The sequence below is a fragment of the Aristolochia californica genome, unplaced genomic scaffold (genome assembly GCF_029961685.1).
Source record: "Aristolochia californica isolate CCGP_79_NKW_82.1479 unplaced genomic scaffold, dmAriCali1.0.hap1 SCAF_6, whole genome shotgun sequence".
In the NCBI taxonomy this organism is placed as follows: Eukaryota; Viridiplantae; Streptophyta; class Magnoliopsida; order Piperales; family Aristolochiaceae; genus Aristolochia; species Aristolochia californica.
The window spans coordinates 670252-688641 of NW_027182257.1; the positions used below are offsets into that span (position 1 = coordinate 670252).

Here is an 18390-nt window from a genome sequence, read left to right on the forward strand (position 1 = left end):
ATATTGATATATTTATTAGATATTTTAAATTGTAATTACAAATTTTCTGTAAATTATTGAACCAGGTCCAAACAGCTCTGACGTATTTTAGAAAAAGGGCAAGCAGACATTTTTACTCTGCTGCGTCTGGGTCAGTTGGGCTGCTCGCCTGCTCCGACCAACAGGCTACGTGTTCTTCGAAGAACTAAGCTCTGCTCATTACTGCCAAAAAACCTATTAAACTAGAGCTAAATCCTGAAGATCCCAAATCAATGACGCCGTCATGGAGTCCCTCAGAGGGTATATTCCACGCCGGATTTTGGTAGAAATAAACATGGATGGAAAATAGGATTAATGGGTAATCCTCAGCTGCCACGATCACTTGTCAGTTGTCACAGCCAAGACCCAAGTATGCGATTATTCAGGTTTAACAAAGCTTAACTTTTGGTAAATATATATAAACAGTTGGGGGAATTTGTAAATGGACACTGTGTACCTTGATTGCCCGCTGGTGAAACCGTGAAAGCATCTTCAGGTTTACTCTCGAGTTTGCTTTTCGCACTCTGCCCGGTGCTTTCCTTTTGCTGCTTTCTTCTACCCCTTATCAGTAGTTAGTACAGAACAGTCCGAGATATTAGATTTAGCTTGTGGATCTTTTTTCTGTAGAGATCACTTAAAATACCGAGTCTTTTTGGCATTCTTCCGGGAGGATGGAGCGAAATGTTCTTTTGGTCTGTATTTCTGTGGGTTTCCTTGGGATTCTTGCTGCTGCTCTGGGTTTTGCTGCAGAGGCCAAAAGGGTGAAGGTAGACATATCTGCTTTGTAGTTTTGGGTTTTATTGGTATGTAGGATGATATTCCTTCGTCTGTTGGCTGATGTTTTTATAAGTTCTTTGTCTCATATCGTTGTTCCTGCAAAGTCCTGTTTTGCTGTCTTATACGGTGTATTTGAATTCAGAAGAGAGCTTCTTTCTCTGTTGGTCGATGGATGTGGTAATGCTGTTTCAAAAATCTATTTTGCAGAGTTTAATGAAGATATCCCTTGTAAATGGCTTGCTCTTGCTTTTGCCCTTTTTTCTTCTTCTCTGTTTGCCCTTTACAGAGTTGGTCATGCTGTAGGTAGCTATTGGATTACTTTTGGATGGGGATGAACATTCTTCAAAATAGAAAGTTATTATTCAAAATAGATTTTATTATGACATTTGAATATGGAAATGCGACCAGTCCTCACAATTGTTGATGCCAGGAGCCTATAAGTACTCCTCCTCTGCCTTCGTATATAAATTCGATCTGACATTTTATTTTGTTTTTATTTTGAGTTGGGACTAGTATTTCTCTCTTCTTTCCTATGGACATGCATAAGAAGATCTTTCGAATAGAATTTTCCTATTCTCATCTGTCAAAAAGTGATGGCATAGGATTGAATTGATTTTATGATCTTTCTAGTTGATTTCTTACTTTGAATTCAGTTGATTTAGGTGCATATATTAGTTACTAGTTATTACCATCTTCTTGTGAATTGCAAGTATATTCAGTTGATTTTAGCTGCACCTTGTAAGTATATTCAGTCAGATTATTTAGGCCAAACATTTTAGTAGAGTCGGCAAGAGTTTGATATGTTATTCCTGATTTTCTTTGCTTGAAGTTATCAAACCCATTTATTATATTGTATTAATTGCTGATGTTCTGTGTTCAAGAGCAAGATCATCAGTTAAAAAATCTTGTTATTTTAATGAAAATTATATCTGCGAGCTGAGGATAGATGTTTCCAATCATAATATTTGCTAGTCGCTGTGTTAATCAGGATGCATGATGTGCTATCATTTGCAATATGTCTATACGATTGTGCAATAAACAATCGTGCTCTTGAACATCAATAGTATGTGAATCTGCTGTGTTTTTGGGTGTTCAAAAGAGGACTTTTTTTGGAAGATCATCAAAAAAGATTACTTTATCTGGTTGTTCTTTTCATCTTTGGCCTGTCAATGTGTATTATGTGCATCTTTTCATTAACTTTAATCTCTTTCTTTTTCCTCTCTGACCAACAGTAGCTATTGATGTCGAAATTACCAGTGAGGATCATTATGCCTGGTTAATAATGCATATACTGGTGCTGCATATCTTGTTCTAATGGGCAGTTAAGCATGATTTTCAACTCGGGGTTATACTTTGTACTCTTAGTCATTCAGTTTTGTACTCTTGACATACTGGAATTAGAAACTTCGATTAGTATTTATATTCTGTGCAGTTGATCAAGGTCTTTTATTTTGGTTAGAAGAAATGTATGTTTCATGCAATCATTTCGGGTCACGTTGATGGTGTGCAGCCGGTTCTATGGTTTACTTTTATAACCTGTGTCCTAAAATTTGATATGTTTTCATATTAGGTTTCGGATGTCCAATTGACCAGCTCTGAAACATGCAAGTACCCACAAAGCCCGGCTCTAGGCCTGGGATTTGCTGCTGCACTTGCAATTTTGATGGCTCAAATCATCATAAATACTGCAGCTGGGTGCATTTGCTGTAAAAAACACCCACATCCTTCAAGCACCAACTGGACCATTGCCTTTGTCTCATTTGTAGTCTCCTGGTAATTTGATATATACTCAAGTTGCATTTGAATCTTTGCATATAAGCGATAATCCTTACTCGGTGTTGTCAGACAGTATCAATGTTGATTCACTTCTTATGCAGGGTAACATTCATAATAGCATTTCTCCTGCTGCTGACTGGTGCAGCCCTGAACGACCAACACGGTGAGGAACAGATGTATTTTGGCAACTACTGTTTTGTTGTGAAGGCTGGAGTTTTTTCGGGGGGATCCATTCTATCCATGGCAAGTGTTTGTCTAGGAATCATTTACTATTTGACATTATTGTCCGATAAGAACAGTCAAGAGCCTTGGGGGGCGGCACAACCACCTCCTAGTAACCAGGCAAGCATTGCACTGGGACAACCTCAGTTCCCCCCACCACCTCAGACCACTCAGCAACAACCCATTTTTGTACCTGAAGATACATATAACCGACGACAGTTTTCATAAACTATGTTGATGGGAAGGAAAAACTGGACAAACCATGCATGATGTGTGGATATTTATAGTATTTGTATTTCATCCTTCTTTTTATTCTCCTTGTTGCAATACTCTTGAATCACATGTTCACAAATGAAATATTCTTGCTACTATTTTGCTTCTGAACGGTCATAAACGATCTTGAAATCCAGTGTGTGCCTTTTTTTAGTCAACAATGAAGTTCACTCACGAGCTATGCACCAATCATCTGAAAAACACACTGGAAAATTCATGGAATCATATGATTCGGCCCAAAATTGCGAAGCCTTCGTTGGGGACACACGTCAAATTTTTTTTTTTTTTTTGCCGTTCCCTTCTTTCTCTCGTCTAATTGCCTCCGTCACACGTGCTTGATTTAATTTTTCTTACTATTTAAAATATTGCTAAATTATTTTAGTTTTTCCCATATTTTTCATTTCGGGACACTTTGTTTTTCATTTTTGGGCACAACTTCAATGGAGTTTTTGGTTTGAATGACTCAAGAAACGACACTAGTCTCTAAAAAATCCAATTAAATCTTTTTGTCCAACTCTTTCTTTGAGAGCTCCTTTTGTAAATCCTCCTTTTGTAAATCTTGGAATTATTGAGGAGATCAGATGGATCCTTTTGTAGTTTTTGGAACGCTTAAAAATGTTGACGACAGCGAACCACCAACCGATCGTAATAATAACTAGTTCAAGTTCGTGGACAAATTGCAGTAGAATTGGCCCTGTTTCGTTAGAGAGAGAAAGACACAAATATTTAACGTGGTAAACCCCATAGACAGGGGAAACATCCACGGGCCATTGGAGGCCGGAATAAAAATTCGTTTCATTTAGTAAGAAAGCAGCACCAAGTAGTGATTTACAAAAAGGCTTTTCAAATTACAGAATGGTGACCACAACAAGCGAATTGAATGGTCCCTTCCACTCCCAACTGACCAGATTGCCAGGTTACTACTTGTCACTGCTGCATACCCTCTTCCCTCCACCAAACAAAATCTTCTGCATCACGAGAAATCATCCAGAAAGAAAACGAGTACTGGAACGACGAAAGAAACAGAACGAAGCAAGAAACAAAAAAAAAAAAAAAAACCTCTGTTTAAAAGCAAGATAAAAGAGGGTTCCAGCAGTGACAAGTAGTCTAAAGAAGTTAAGAAAACAAGGAGAGGGATTGTAAGTTCGAGCTTTAGCAGAAAAACCCTCCTTAGATTTGCTTTCCACGTTCTTCAGGCATTATTACACCTGCAAATTCATCACGGAGAAAAAACTTCATCTGTCTTTGCATCTGAAACTACGTGAGAAAGGTAATCGTTCTTGTACCTTTGCATCTGTCTCAAGACTAGGTTGATTTGCCTTGATTCCCATCCATGTCCGCGGAGAAACAAACAACAGAACCCATCCCCGTCATACTCATCATCTGATATGGCTCAAGTTGGCAAATGGACCTGCATTAGCGATTTTAGTCGCAGGCTTCGCTACTTGTGGAGCTCCAAACACATTCCAGAATCTCAAAGTCTCATCCCCTGCCGCAGACGCCACCGTGCATCCATCTGGGCTCTGAGCCATGAACAGAACTCTCGAAGTGTGCCCTGTGAGCTCAGCCATCTTAACCATCGAGGGGTACTTCCACAAGGTGAGTTGATTCTGGGTAAACCCATGAGAGCTCAGCAACTCTCTCTCGTTCTTGCTCCACAGCAAAGAGCAGACTTGCGAGCCCGTATCCACCGAATTCAAGCACGCACCAGTGTGGGTATTCCAGAACTTGATGCATCTGTCTCCGGATCCACCACCGGAGGCGAGCAAATTGCTCTGAAATGGACACCAGGAGAGGGCCTTGACGGCAGCCGTGTGGTCCTCCAGTCTGTGCAGCCACTGGATCGGGGAATTTGAAGAAGAAGCAGATCTGTCCCAGATGTAGAGGAGGTTGTCGTTGCCTCCACTAGCTAGCTGTTGCCCTGAAGAAGACCATTTTAGCCCGCAGACCTCTTGCTGGTGACCTCTGTATGTCTCAACGATGTGGGATCTAACTCTCACATCGTTGTTGATTATCAAACCATCCATCCCTCCCGTGGAAAGAATGTGATTGTTCCAAGAAAGCGCACCCACACGAGATCGATGCCCACCTCGCAGCGTTCTCAACTGTAACAACGAAATGATCAACAAGAAAGTCAGCAGCACAGAAGACAAAAAACTCCAGCAGTAGAGTAGAATTGAAAAACAGGGGACGGAGCAGAACCATGAAACAGCTGTGGACAAAGACTTTATGGGGAAATAGGAAACTTGCAAGAAAGCACATGATTGCTACAGTGAACAGAGTAGAAATACAGAAAACACGGGAAATGGGAAGAAATACCTGTTTATTAGCAGTCGAGTCCCATAGTTGAACATCGGCATTGTTCAATCCCACGGCGATGTGCCGGCCGTCGGGAGCCCAACTGACACTTGTGACAGGACCATTGTCATCTTCAATGGTCAAGAGCTCCGAGGTACACCCACTCGAAGCATCCCACAAGTAGACAGTATTCCCTAGGGCTATGGCTACAACGTTACTGCTACTCCAATCCAGCAAATTCAAATAGTAATCGTCTACGATTTCTGGCGCATCGAGTGTCCTTTCCGCGGTCTGTAAGAAGAACAAAGAATGCACATCAGAATCTGACGATTAGAGAAAAAACTGAAGAAAACTACAAAAAAACAGAAAGGGAAACCCAACCTGTGGAATGTATCTGCGGGACTTTACAGATTTGACCTGGTGAGCAGCAGTATTGTTGTCCGAGTAACTTTCTTGGAAAACACTCTCCACGGGGGTTGGGGGTTTGGTCTTGAAAGCGAGGATACGGGATCTGTTCATGTTCAGAGCTTCAGCGAGTTGCTTCCGATAGGCTTCTTTGGAGGGAGAAGACACAGATGTGTTCTCTTTTTCCTTTCTTGATTCGTTTAACAAGTAGCGAGCCATGTCGAAATCCATTGCCGATCTGACGGGGATAAATCTGTCGCCCACCTGCAGATAGGAGAAGCGGACGAATCCCATTAGAACATTCAATAACCTTCGGCAGCGAGGATTTTCATGAAAGCCGAGAAACAAGACTGAAGAGACAATTCATGAAAAATTACCACCTACCGTTTTACGGGAACATGAGTGTCTTGGGGCAACGTATTCCTGCAAAGGGTGCCGAGACTGTGTCTTGTTAGAAGAGAGTGACGGAGAGGCACATCCTGCATCCATGGGTTAGAGCAAACAGCAAAAACGAAATATTTCCTGCAAAACGGAGGGTTAGGGCAGCAATAAAATCACAAAAATGAAACAGATTCAGATATTCAAGATTATAAAATCGCGTTAGGGAAGCAAAAAAATTGTCACAAATATATCAGATTCAGATAGAAATCAAGTTTCGCAGATCGCAGAAGACGAAGAAATATCCCAGAGAGCTTGATGAGAGAACGATTGGAGGAAAGAAAAGAGTTTTTTCTCCTTCCTCTTTCGAGCGCTGTGTGTGTTGAACGTCGAAGCTCGGATGTCCTTTTATAGAGAGGAAATAAGGTTTCGAGATCCCTGCCAAGAGAAGAAAAACAAAAGCAAACGGTTCGAGGTTCTGGCAAATTTTGAAAAAACTAGCCGTTAGACACTGCTGGATTTGCTGCCTTGCCGCCTGATCTTATTTTAATTGCAAGTGGCCGTTGCAGTTTCCCATTTGGGTCCGGGTCCGGGGTGGAACCCTAATTAGGGTTGCCATTTTGAGGTTTAAGCCGGGTTTGTTGCCTCTTATTGGAGGGGTGGAAGATTTTAAAATTTTAATTATCGGATGGAACAAAAGTGCAAGTTGAGTAGTAGAGTTTTAATAAATAAATAAATAAATAAAAAGTTTAGTTCTTATTTTTCTTATTTATACCAGTATTTTTATTGGGATTTGATTTTTATTCAATTAGATGGAACATATAACAAATGCCAAAATGATAAAAAAAAATGGTATAGAAAATAGTAGTATTTTGTTTCTTTCTTTAAGTGTTTACATTGATGATACAACAACGTGCAGCTCAGGCGGTTCCATGCATGCTGGCTTATCCAGATGGTTGGTTGATGGCTTCAAATTTTGGATAGGATTTTTTAGTGATTTTAAGCATGTGAGAAAATATTTTATTTGAATTTGAATAAATTTGAGATTTACATTGCTTAAGTGATAATTTTTCATTGGTTAGAGTTTGAATAAGCGATAAAGAGGTTTATTCTATGATTTTGTGAACTTGATGTAAACATCTTCAAATTCATGCTTAGAGTTCCCTATTTCTATGAGAAGTCATTTATCTTCAAGCACGCCGAGAGACTACGAGCTTTTTCGTGACACTATGGTACCTTTTACATTACTAGATATATACATTAATTGAAGATAGTCACTCAATTTCTTTCCCTTCTTGAATGAAACGCATTCTACAAGTGGTTAATTTTTAGCTCTATTTTATATCTACCTGCTTAAAACTTATACATTTTATGATGAAAATTAATCTCACTTTGTCCAAAGGTTAGATCAACCTCCACATCATCCAAATGTACGAGTTCAAAAGCAAATTTCAAGATACACAAATCATTATTCGACCTTTTATAGTATCTACAATGACCTGCGGAGTGAGAGTGGCATCAACAACAATAATTCCTTCTACAGTGTCAATCTGAAGCAACTCTAACTGAGATTGTAGGAGAGTAGCGGGCATGAAATGGTTCCCTGCTCTAGCCCTCCTTTCTAGCCGAGCAGCGATCACTTCCACCGGAGCCTGTAGACAAACAAATTTGACTTGGCCATCGTCCCCGGCACGAAGTATCTCTCTGTATTTCTTCTGCAATGCAGAACAGCTGAGAACAACAGTTTTGCCAACAATCAAATAACTTCGAATGGTGTCACTCAGTGTTTCCAGCCATGGAATCCGGTCTTCCTCTGAGAGGGGAATACCTTTGCTCATTTTCTCTGCAGCAGACGAGTTGCTACAAGTCATTTTGCAAGATACAGGCTCAAGTAAGTCATAACCATGTCAACGTGAAATTAGCTTAATGAACTGGTAGTGGTTCGTCCTGTTACACAGTAGCATTATTCCTTTTAAAGCTTCTAGCAAGGTTGTTTTGATCAATATTCAAGCCAGTAAGCCTCACCATCTGGAACTTCACTGTTCATTTAGTAAAACCATGCAAACTTCAGCTGATTTGCAATAGATGTTTCCACTCTTATTGTAAACTTCGGAGTTCAGTAAGAATTAGAATCATCACAACAACTAAAAAGACTATCAAAATGTCAAAGACTCGGAGTACCCAGGGTCCCATAAGACCATAACAATTCACTAAATTTTCATGCTGGAATTTGCAGTGGCCTGCTCTATGATGACTTGTACTCCAGGTCGCATAACCTTTCACCCTTGTGATTACTTCCACTCTTAACATCAGGTAATAGGTAGACCCTTTCATAGTGTTGGAAGATATGAATATGTTGGAGTGTCATTGATGTAATTAGTTCATGTTTTTTGTCTCTTATTCACTCTTATTAGGGTAAAGGGTATAATTGTAATATTTATACTTTTATCATTTATAAATAGAGCTTGAGGGGGAGGTTTTGGACTAAGTCCATAACTCTATTCTTCTTCCTCTTTTCTCCTTCTCCAAATTTGTCACTCTTAATCTTCTCCTCCTAAACTTTCTCTCGACAATTCTTCTTCCTCTTCTCAACCCTTGATCCTCTTCTACTTTGATCATATATCTTGGAATCCTAAGTTTCAACACATAGGTCACACCCTTCTCTAGGATTTGAATTAGATGAAAAGTCTACTCCAACACCATAGATCAGGTATCTAATCAACATATCAAAAGTTCCAAAGCTAATAGAATACTAAAACATGTCCTCAAACTATGCCAAATAGGTTACCCATTCTGATTCCCATACCCATGTTGGACCCCTGCAAGACCATAAAATTGAATTCTAGAACCAAAGCATTGATTGGATGCCTAAGCCTGCAGTTCATTACCATTTAAGAACCAATCTTTTGTTATTCTTCCTTCTGGAGTTCTCATAAAACATTGAAATTAAAAGCCTAGACCTGAACTAGAGAAGCATTCCAGTATACTCAGAGAAAGACCATTCAGAAACGAGAGGAAGGAAGAAGGAACAAAAGCAAATGCCAGATAAAAGCAATTGAAATGTATAAAGTGGAATGGAATAAAAATTATTTGCTAGAATGTTCAAGAATCCAAGAAGAAAATTAAAGCCATAATCGTAAAAGCTGCATTCAAAAGTGCAGGTATAATGTACTTATAAATACCTTTATTTGCTTGTGAATGGTAGTCATCAGCATCAAGAAAGCTGCAGGCCAAGACTTCTGCAAGCATTCCACCAATTGTCCTGTTTAACCAAAATAACTCCTGATTTGTAAACCACTACTAATACCTTAAACAATGCCGACTCAACATGCTACAAATAGCAGATATTTGCTAAGAAAATCCTGTTGGAGGCATAAATAATCATTTTCATCATCATCAGTCTTGTTCCAACTATCCTCCTCTTTCATTCAGCTTTCAAACTAAAAATTAGAGCACTTCTAGAAATATAATTGCAGACTGGTATTTCCAAAGCCAAATCCTGCAAACCGGTCCTTACCAAACAATGGAGTTTAAAATAAATGCACAGAAAGAAGATTCGCCACCCGGAGCAGGTATGAACCTAAGAAAGAAATTGAGAATACCAATTTCCAAAATGCTAATTCAAGTAACTAGGCCTTACGATTTCCCAGAGCCGCTAACACCCATGATGACGATAGCTGATCCTGATAATTCACAACAATCCGCAAATTAAAATTCAGAAATGAGAAAAGGAGCTTCAACCTATAGCAGTAGTCCCAGTCAAAACAGAAACTCCTCCAGTCTAAAAGAACATTTATCACACGAACAGAAGAATAGAAACATACAACCTTTCCGATAAGAAGTCATGAATTTTCCGTTCAAAAGCCGATACGAGCTTCCTGGACTTGATGAATTGAACGATGGACGGATCTTTGCAGAACCCGGGGCGGCTACTGAGACTCTTTAGGCAAGAGGTATTTGCAAGGGGGAGTGGGGGAATGCTCCGCCTCGTCAGCGCTCGTGCCATCGTAGCTAGCCGGTGAAAGCTTAAAGCTTGATCGAATTGCAGATGGTCAGACGTTGACCAGCGCGTTTGGCACAGAGAGTGCATGAAATTACGAAGCCAGCCCCAGAGTCGTCCGCGGTTGATTTTGTTTTATCAGCGAGACCGAGTTGAGTTTTCGTATTTTACCGGTTTGGTCCGTTTGGCCTTACCCTGGACCACCTGGTGTGCAGCTTCCTCTAGAGAAGGCCAGGAATCGTTTTCCGAGCATCCACGCTCTTGAAGTTCTCCTACGACGTCGGTTATCGAAGAAGAAATTACCTATCAGGTGCACCGGAATTTTACCAGGATCAGGCTAGGAAAAACTCTTTTTTTTTTTTTTTTTTGTTTCGTTTAATTTCTTGTTCGTTTGTCTCTTCCCCATTGCATGACTATGGGTCTTGTATTTTGCTTATTTTAATTTGATTCCTGTGTTTATAGATTGGGTTTTTCGTGCATATTGAATTTTTGTCGATGATGCGGGATACCGGCTGCTAGTGTGTCAGTTTCTGCTGAAGTTTATAGACTGATATATGCACTGTTTTTGAGCTGCAAATGCTTTTGAGCAGAGTATGCTTGTTTTATTTATTTTTGAACAAATTCTACTTGTATGATTGAGGATGCAGTTTAAAGCCGATGTGCAATTGATGTTTAGGTCAAGGATCAAGTTTCTTTAGATTATCAAGTTAGGAGGTTTTCGTTAGCTGATTGACTTGTTTGGAAGTATTTCCTTGTGTTGAGTGTGTTTATTTTCCTGTATTACTTTTTCTAGGTTCCGACATTATAATGAACATATTGTGTGGTTTGGGAAGAACTTGAAATCCAGAATTAGCTTTTGTATATTTTTTAGAATGTTCTGTGACTTTTGTCCACCAATTTTTGGAGTTGCCAGCTTGTTCTTTTGAAATCATGGATCGTATCTATACCTTGGATTTCCAAATATTCAGGCATTCACAAGTTCTGTGTTTGTTCCTATTTAGCTGGTGTTATATTGGACATGTCGTGTAAACTCGTAACTCTGTGCCCTTCTCTAGTTTCTATGAATTCTTATTACTCTCTTTTGCCTATGGTATCCGTGAACTTGAGCTTATATAACATGATCTTCAGCTAGAGGAAAGTTAACAATGGAGAAGGGCACAAAGCTTCGCTGCCAACGAATTGGATGTGAAGCCATGTTCACAGAGGATGACAATCCTGAAGATTCTTGCAGATACCATGATGCTGTAAGGACTTCCATTAACTTATCAGCTTTTGCATGTATGTTCCTTCTGTAAATTAAGGGCAAAGTAAATTTATTTCCTGCTACGATGACATCTGAGTTTTAATTTTTGAGGGAACTTGTCTGATATTCTCGTGTACAAGTTATGAGTTTTAGCATGCATGCTGCTACATTAGATTGAGGAGCTTTTTGGAACGTGGTTCTAAGTTCATTCCACACTTTTAGTTTTGTTGGCTATTAATCTTGATGGGGCATGCCTAGAGACAGTTTTTTATAAAGTTTGCTGCTAGCAACCGTGCCAGTTTTTCACTGAAATATTATTCAAAGATCCCCAAAGAATTTGAGAGGCCTTGTACCTTAGTTGACCACATTAGTTTGGGAAACCAACATGCCATAAATGTTGATGGGCAAATGGAAGGTACCAGTTAGTTTTTCATTATTTATGTTGTTGTTGCAAACAATTTGTCATTTCAGTAGAGTTGAAGGACCTCAGAACCAGATTTTTTTTTTTTGGGGGGGTGTGGGGGGCTGAACATCATTAGGGAGTAGGGCCACAAAGGAAACAATTTAAAAAAGCTAAGAGGGGGAGGGGGGCGTTGACCCTTACAATGAGAGATAGGAGGTCAACCCCCTCTTTAGCCAGAGAGTCAGTACACGCATTGGCAGTCCTGAAAATATGAGACCAGCTACAAATAGAATTAGAAGCAAGGAGACAAATTTCATAAAATACTTCCCAGTGCTTCCAATGAGGCTTCTTAGTCTTTTTGCACCAGCAAATTATGGACTGAGAGTAGTCTTTGATCTCTATGAGGGCTATGAAGTGCTCATAGTAGAGCTTCGGACCTTGCAGCACAGCTTTAAGCTCAGCGGAATTGGAATCCAGGAGGCCAAGAGGCCCAACAAAGGAGAGGAGAGCGTATCTACTCAAGTAGCTGAAAATGCCACCCACACCTGAGGGGCCAGGATTACCCCTCGAGCATCCATCAAAATTCAACTTGATCCTACCCAGCTGGTGGGGGGTGGGATTGGAGCAACCATGCTGACTACAAAAGCTACCAGTTGCTGTGAAGGAGGTTGCTAGCTATCTCTTGGAAGTTTGGTAGGGAGTGAGCCCATAGCACTACTTGTTGGTTGATCTTCTCAATTGAGGCTTGCAGTGAGCTGGATTTCCTGCTGAAATGCCTCATTCCTTTCATTCCAGTGGGACCAGGGAATGCAGGCCAGACAAGTTTTCCACAACAGACTGCCCATGAGGACAAGTTGAAGGCTGATCATTTGCTGGAGGAGTTACTAAACGAGATTGGAAAGGCTCCTTGAAGATTATACTTGGCCAAGAAGAATGCCCACACAAGCTGGGCAAAGGGGCAGTATAAGAGCAGGTGACTGACAGATTCCTCATGCCACAGTTGGGTGTACCAAGTTATTTTGTACCTTGTTAGTTGCAGAAGAGATAATTCTTCTTCAGTATTCATAGTATGAATCTAAATAAGTGAAGGAGTTGAATCAATATTCTTACTCTTGTTTGTTTCGACCTACCAAATTGTCTGTGCATTGTTAGTTTCTCAAAAGAAATTCTTTTTCAGTGCTCATATTGTTTTTCATACAAAAATAGAGGTCCTCGTCTCTCTCTCTCTCTCTCTCTCTCTCTCTCTCTCTCTCTCTCTCTCTCTCTCTCTCCCCTATTGGATGTAAAATTTCTCAGTGTTGTGTTCTGATGTAACACTCTTTCACTTTGATTTTATCTTTTCATGTCGGGCATATCGTTATTGGCTGGACAACTTCAACTCTTCAGGGTGTAAGTTGAAATTTTGCACTTGCTTTCATTTTTTTGTCTGTTTTATACTTTTATCTTACCTGAACCCTTCATATAGCATGTTCAATTAGACTAAGAATGTTGATGGAAGTATCTGCCGTTTCTTGTTCAGCCAATATTTCATGATGGTATGAAAGAGTGGAGCTGCTGCAAGCAGAGAAATCATGATTTCAGCCTATTTCTAACACTTCCAGGGTTTGCCCTTCTTGTCTTCCCTTTCTTTCGTCATATGATGGAGAAATATGTGTGACATATGTTAGATGTTTGCGTAAGGAAACTTATTGCAATTTTTAAATAAATTTTCTCTTACTATGGAGTCTGATCCTTTTACATTTGACTTTAGGGAGTTATTCTCAGTTATAGAAAAAAAAGTCATTTAAAGGCAAGGAGCTGTTTTTCTGAAGACAACTAGCTTTATGAATTCAATAGGGAGTTCTAGAAAAGGAGGAGAAAAAAGGTCAAATATGATAAGGGGATAAAATAATTATGTGTAAAAAACTACTGGCAAATCAACTTCTAGTTTAGGTTTCACATAAAAACGATCCATTACGAAGTGCTCGCTGAAATAAAATTATTTCTGCAAATCTGTGATGAAGGATTTATTTTTATAGAAAGAAGAGAACTTTTTAAATATGGAGGTGATGTAAATCATGATTATAAATATAGATATAATATACTCTCCTGAAACTTTCATTCTTTAGAATTGCTGACATTCAAATAGGCTCTTGCATGAGAGATACATATACTGGTCACAGTTCTCTAGCATAACAAATTCACTCTTCAGTTCATCATGACTGTGAGTGCTTAAGAGTTTTCAAAATGAACTTTTGGGCTGTAAGTATCACTGACTGGCTCAAATCTTCTTTTTTGTTCATTTAAGATGTAAGGTTGGTAAGCACACCACCGAGAAACCATTGACCACTGCAGTAAAAAAGCCCACACCACCTCCTGTTGCTGCAAAGGCTAAGACAGATGTACCAAAGATAGATTGTTCAAGATGCAGGCAGGGCTTCTTTTGCTCTGACCATGGTAGTTACTCCTCTTTATGCTTATTCTAACCATTTTGTATTTAGTAATTAAGCATTATATCTGTTTCTGTTTATGCTTATTTAACCATTTCATATTCAGTTATAGTAAAACACCAACATCATGGCCAGGGTATTGATACCAATCCTATTGTATGTCTAGAAAAATCCCACTGAGTATGATGCTACAAGTTTGGAGTATTTCATTAAGTACCTGTATGATGTTATATTCTTATCACAGAATTCCTAAGAATGTTATGTGCCCAGAGAAACTTGACAAAGAAACTACGTTCCAATGATTTCTTATCATTGTGGGATCATTTCTCAGATTATTATGTTGCAATGTTATCTTGACTCTGTTTAGAATATGATGCTATTGAATACAAGATTTTGAGGGGTTTCAGAAACTTCTCAGATTCCCAGCCTAGCTCCATGAATGCCCAAACCTTGAAGCCTTGTGTGACACCTCCTGAGAAGAGCAATGAAGATGTGAACAAAAGCAGTACTGTATCCGCCAAGAGGGTCATTGACCTCAATGCACCCCAGACTTGCAGAAACAAAGGATGTGGCAAAACCTTCAAAGAGAAGGATAACCACGCTGAAGCTTGCGAGTACCATCCAGGACCTGCAGTTTTCCACGATAGATTGAGGGGGGTAAGTGCAGAGCTTTCCTCTTACATATGTTTCTCTCTTTCGTCTATTTCCATTCCCGGACTTGTGAGCTCAATGCATGTGTGCTTCTGTTGCAGTGGAAGTGCTGTGATATCCACGTAAAAGAGTTTGACGAATTTATGAACATTCCTCCATGCACAAAGGGATGGCATAATGCGGATCCAGTTTCGTAAGATCTTGGGTTTTATTGAGTATCTCCCATTGTTTTTGAATGATCTGCGTAAATGGGGCACAATGTATTTTGAGTTCTGACTTGACATATTTGTCTGTTATCTGGGATCCACAGTTTCAAGGTTTATGTGACAGTAAGGAGTGATAGGTTCTTTCTCTCCTGAAGAACCTGAGAACAGGGCATGAAAGTGCTACAGGCCATTAGGGTCTGTTTGGAACCAATGGAAAAGAAAAAAAAAAATTAAAAAAATTAATTATTATTATTTCTAAAAATAGTTACTGAAAAAGAAAATTTGATCATTATCTTATTTTTATTAATTATTTTTGAAAATAATAATGGTCAAATTCGAAGAATGAATGAGACCAAATGAGTTTCTTTAATACTCTTTATCTCATTGGAAATAACTAGTCTTAGAGCTTAAACCCGACCATTCTTACAACTTAAACCTTAAACCCTAACCCCTAGATCAGTCTAGTAACTTAAATGCTAAACTCTAAACCCTAAACAGTAGATAAGTCTAGTAACTTAAACCTTAAACCCTAGACCAGTTTTGTAAATTGAAAAACTCATTCCTCTGCCTATCATGTGACAAAGACTAGGTTGCCTCTCATAAGGATTGGAGTACCTTGAAAGAATTGGGTGTTCATGAATTTGCTTTTTCAAGTGTTGAACTCCTCTAATTTTCTAGGGTTAAGGGTTTTAGGGATAAAAATAACTTGTCTATTACGAAAAACCATTTAGTGTGAAGTATACAAAAGGGTTATCTTAGTCATCTAATCAATGGTTATTTTAACCGTTTGATCATGATCGGATGGTTGGGATAATTGTTTCCCATGTTTTGAACCAAATGGTTTTTCGTAGATCAACAGCTGGAGAGAAAAAAAATGGTATCTTAATAAAATAATTGTTAGTGGATAAAAAATTGGCATTGCTGAATTCATTTCTAACAAAAGTCTGACAGTAGAGAATTTTGTATGAGTTCATGGGTCCCAAGTGAATGAATAGCTTTGATCGCTGAGAATTTGGTATGAGTTAGTGGGTCCCGTGTAAATTACGGTTTTGATCACGTAAAATGTAAGGGAGGAAATGACGTGGTTCCCACGGGTGGCTCCCGTGACCGTGGGAACCACGGGATGTTTTCTTCTCGAGTCGCAACTTCGACGCCTCTATGCTTCCTTCCGCGGCTCTAAAATTTTCAAACTACGACAAATGGCGAAATTGGCCTTCCATTTTCCCTCTGAAATTTATGATCGCTTTCGCCCCTGACTCCAAAATTGAGGTGTTTTTCTGCTACCATTTCTTTTGGCGCTTTGATTACTAAATCACCTGGATGTTTAGATGATCGGTTTTGATTCTCTAGTTTTCTGATTGTTCTTGGCATCTGAATCAGACTTGTCTGAAGCGTCTGTATAATTCAGGATCACGCAGACCACGTTCTTGAGGGATTATTGATTTGATGAACTAAGTGCCTTAGGTAGGAGATGAATACTTTCTAGTTTCTACGTCTGATTAATTAGGCTGTAAAATTTTAGTTCTCATTTTCTAGTTTGAAAAATGACTATTCAACGTATAGCGTACGAATGTAATGAGAGTAGGTAATTTGTTCGATGATTTATCTATTTCTTTTCATTTCTACATTTCTTGAAGAAGTGGATTCGTTCAGTGAAATATCGATGTTTTTCGATGGAAAGTGGAGCTTACAACAAAACGTTGTTGTTCCATAATTTTCTTTTAAAAGAAAGCTTGGACACTAGCATCTTTTAAACCTTTGGAGCTCCTTTCATTGGAAAGCTTTGATTCACATATTGAAACCTATCGGTTCATGTTTTGTATTTTAAGCTCGACCTGAGACTTTTGAGTTTGAGATTTTATGAGATAGGAGGACAACAATGACAATAACAAAGACAGAAATGTAGTAATTGAAATTCATGATCCGTTTCTTTTTTATTTACGTCGATACTTTCATTTTGCTGTCAGGTGATAAGATGAAGTGGATGAGTTCTGTCACTTCAGTAAGTAGAAAAAAACTGCTAATGGTTTTTCTAGGTTGGGCTATTGGCAATGCAATGTGCAGGAGGGTCAAACTAGTGTAGACAAGACCTAAGAATATTTTGGTCTTTCGAGAGGACTTCAACAGTCTAGCATAGGGGCTCAATATGTGAAACTTTGTGCAAGGCAAGTTATATGCAGTAATTCACTCAGCGGATTTCAAATGAGTTGTGATAATGGCATTTATCAGGGTCTGGAAAAGATTGCTTCTGGTATTGTCCAATGATTTTCCTAATATGTTTGATATGGCCCCAACTTAACTTGAGATTGGACAACAAAGCTTTGGTACAATGAGAGGAAATTTTAAAAACTTAGGCATGTGAGGAAAAAGAGTTACTCAATATGGACATAATCCGGAGACATGGTCTGCCAAACGGTTCTCTTATCAGCTTCCTTATAAGAGGGTGATGACAAATGGACCCTTAGTTGGAGAAGATTTGTTTATCCAGAAAGCCCATTTACTAATCAGCCCTTGCTTAGTGAACCAGCTACAATCTTCTAAAGCCAAAACCACCTGAAGAGGTAAGTGGATGTTATATATCTATGTTATGTAATTCATGCTGTCTTTTGCACTGAAGGTGATGTGATTAAAAGCAAGACCCTTTAGTATTTTGCTTTTTTTTTTTTAATTTTAAAGATTTTACTATCCGATTCTAAGTGTGCAAATTTATGCATATATTTTTTTTGTAATTTGTTGACTAAACTGTGGATTAGACCTCCAGCTCAATGGCCACATGGGAGGGTTCTAGTGTGAGGTGTTGGGGAATCAAGTCTCCCCAAGGTATGGGGTTTCAATATTCAAAAACAAGAAAATAATTAATTGGCTAAACAGTTATTAATCCATGCTTTTAGAATAATATCTCTAGAGGTTTGGAATTCTTTACTAATATTACCTTGTTTTCCTTCTGTAGCTAAGGTTTCATGTTCCGTGTATCATTTGGATATAATGGTATTGTACATTAAGCCTTTGGCTCAGGGGCTGCATTGGAAGGCTTCTCAGTGTCGGGTCTTAGGTTCAAGTCTCATAAGAGTTTTAAGGATCCTGCGTGGTATTGTGCCTTAAGCGTTTGGCCCTAAGGCACAAGAATCTGAAGCATCCTGCAAGTGTTTTTTTATGTAACCAATATTTGAATAAGTAAAAAAAAAAAAAAAAACGTTCTTAAAATAATACAATATACGTTCCTTTGGAAGGACTATAAGGGAAACTTTGGTTTACTGCTGAATCAGAACTTTCAAGTGAATCAACCTACATTAGTATTGCTGGTTCCCTCG

The 18390-nt window shown here is 38.9% G+C and overlaps 4 protein-coding genes across 5 annotated transcripts; 2 read left to right on the forward strand and 2 right to left on the reverse strand.

Annotated features, from left to right (window-relative positions):
* The first annotated feature begins 564 nt into the window (after positions 1 to 564).
* LOC137935082 (protein DESIGUAL 2) lies at positions 565 to 3173 on the forward strand. The gene is made up of 3 exons (XM_068779730.1): positions 565 to 785; positions 2366 to 2568; positions 2673 to 3173. The coding sequence occupies exons 1-3, from the start codon at positions 690 to 692 to the stop codon at positions 3019 to 3021; spliced, it is 648 nt and encodes a 215-aa protein (XP_068635831.1). The 5' UTR covers positions 565 to 689; the 3' UTR covers positions 3022 to 3173.
* Positions 3174 to 3836: 663 nt separating this feature from the next.
* LOC137934402 (cell division cycle 20.2, cofactor of APC complex-like) lies at positions 3837 to 6510 on the reverse strand. The gene is made up of 5 exons (XM_068778702.1): positions 6154 to 6510; positions 5746 to 6033; positions 5386 to 5655; positions 4353 to 5171; positions 3837 to 4274 (listed from the first exon to the last, which is right to left on the reverse strand). The coding sequence occupies exons 1-4, from the start codon at positions 6256 to 6258 to the stop codon at positions 4446 to 4448; spliced, it is 1389 nt and encodes a 462-aa protein (XP_068634803.1). The 5' UTR covers positions 6259 to 6510; the 3' UTR covers positions 3837 to 4274; positions 4353 to 4445.
* A 1010-nt stretch (positions 6511 to 7520) lies between these two features.
* Positions 7521 to 10133, reverse strand: LOC137934403 (gluconokinase). Its single transcript, XM_068778703.1, has 4 exons — positions 9975 to 10133; positions 9788 to 9830; positions 9330 to 9409; positions 7521 to 7990 (listed from the first exon to the last, which is right to left on the reverse strand). Exons 1-4 carry the CDS (start codon positions 9991 to 9993, stop codon positions 7599 to 7601), a joined length of 534 nt encoding a protein of 177 aa, XP_068634804.1. The 5' UTR covers positions 9994 to 10133; the 3' UTR covers positions 7521 to 7598.
* Positions 10134 to 10332: 199 nt separating this feature from the next.
* Positions 10333 to 15182, forward strand: LOC137934533 (cysteine and histidine-rich domain-containing protein RAR1). 2 transcript variants are annotated; one of them, XM_068778936.1, is made up of 6 exons: positions 10333 to 10457; positions 11276 to 11391; positions 13313 to 13395; positions 14081 to 14229; positions 14641 to 14879; positions 14975 to 15182. In XM_068778936.1, the coding sequence occupies exons 2-6, from the start codon at positions 11293 to 11295 to the stop codon at positions 15068 to 15070; spliced, it is 666 nt and encodes a 221-aa protein (XP_068635037.1). In that variant the 5' UTR covers positions 10333 to 10457; positions 11276 to 11292; the 3' UTR covers positions 15071 to 15182. The 2 variants fall into 2 exon arrangements, with proteins under 2 accessions (XP_068635037.1, XP_068635038.1); XM_068778937.1 differs by lacking the exons at positions 10333 to 10457; positions 11276 to 11391 and adding an exon at positions 13066 to 13182.
* The last annotated feature ends 3208 nt before the right edge of the window (positions 15183 to 18390 follow it).

Excerpts from the sequence above, each read along its gene's own strand:
- LOC137935082 (XM_068779730.1), top strand. The coding sequence starts at position 690 with ATGGAGCGAAATGTTCTTTTGGTCTGTATTTCTGTGGGTTTCCTTGGG. Across the intron at positions 786-2,365 it reads CAGAGGCCAAAAGGGTGAAG|GTTTCGGATGTCCAATTGAC; the intron begins GTAGACATATCT and ends TTTTCATATTAG. Across the intron at positions 2,569-2,672 it reads GTCTCATTTGTAGTCTCCTG|GGTAACATTCATAATAGCAT; the intron begins GTAATTTGATAT and ends CTTCTTATGCAG.
- LOC137934402 (XM_068778702.1), bottom strand. The coding sequence starts at position 6,258 with ATGGATGCAGGATGTGCCTCTCCGTCACTCTCTTCTAACAAGACACAG. Across the intron at positions 6,034-6,153 it reads ACTCATGTTCCCGTAAAACG|GTGGGCGACAGATTTATCCC; the intron begins GTAGGTGGTAAT and ends TCCTATCTGCAG. Across the intron at positions 5,172-5,385 it reads ACTCGACTGCTAATAAACAG|TTGAGAACGCTGCGAGGTGG; the intron begins GTATTTCTTCCC and ends TCGTTGTTACAG.
- LOC137934403 (XM_068778703.1), bottom strand. Across the intron at positions 9,410-9,787 it reads GTTAGCGGCTCTGGGAAATC|GACAATTGGTGGAATGCTTG; the intron begins GTAAGGCCTAGT and ends TTGGTTAAACAG. Across the intron at positions 7,991-9,329 it reads CCATTCACAAGCAAATAAAG|AGAAAATGAGCAAAGGTATT; the intron begins GTATTTATAAGT and ends CGTCTGCTGCAG.
- LOC137934533 (XM_068778936.1), top strand. The coding sequence starts at position 11,293 with ATGGAGAAGGGCACAAAGCTTCGCTGCCAACGAATTGGATGTGAAGCC. Across the intron at positions 11,392-13,312 it reads CTTGCAGATACCATGATGCT|CCAATATTTCATGATGGTAT; the intron begins GTAAGGACTTCC and ends TTTCTTGTTCAG. Across the intron at positions 14,230-14,640 it reads CTTCTTTTGCTCTGACCATG|ATTCCCAGCCTAGCTCCATG; the intron begins GTAGTTACTCCT and ends GAAACTTCTCAG.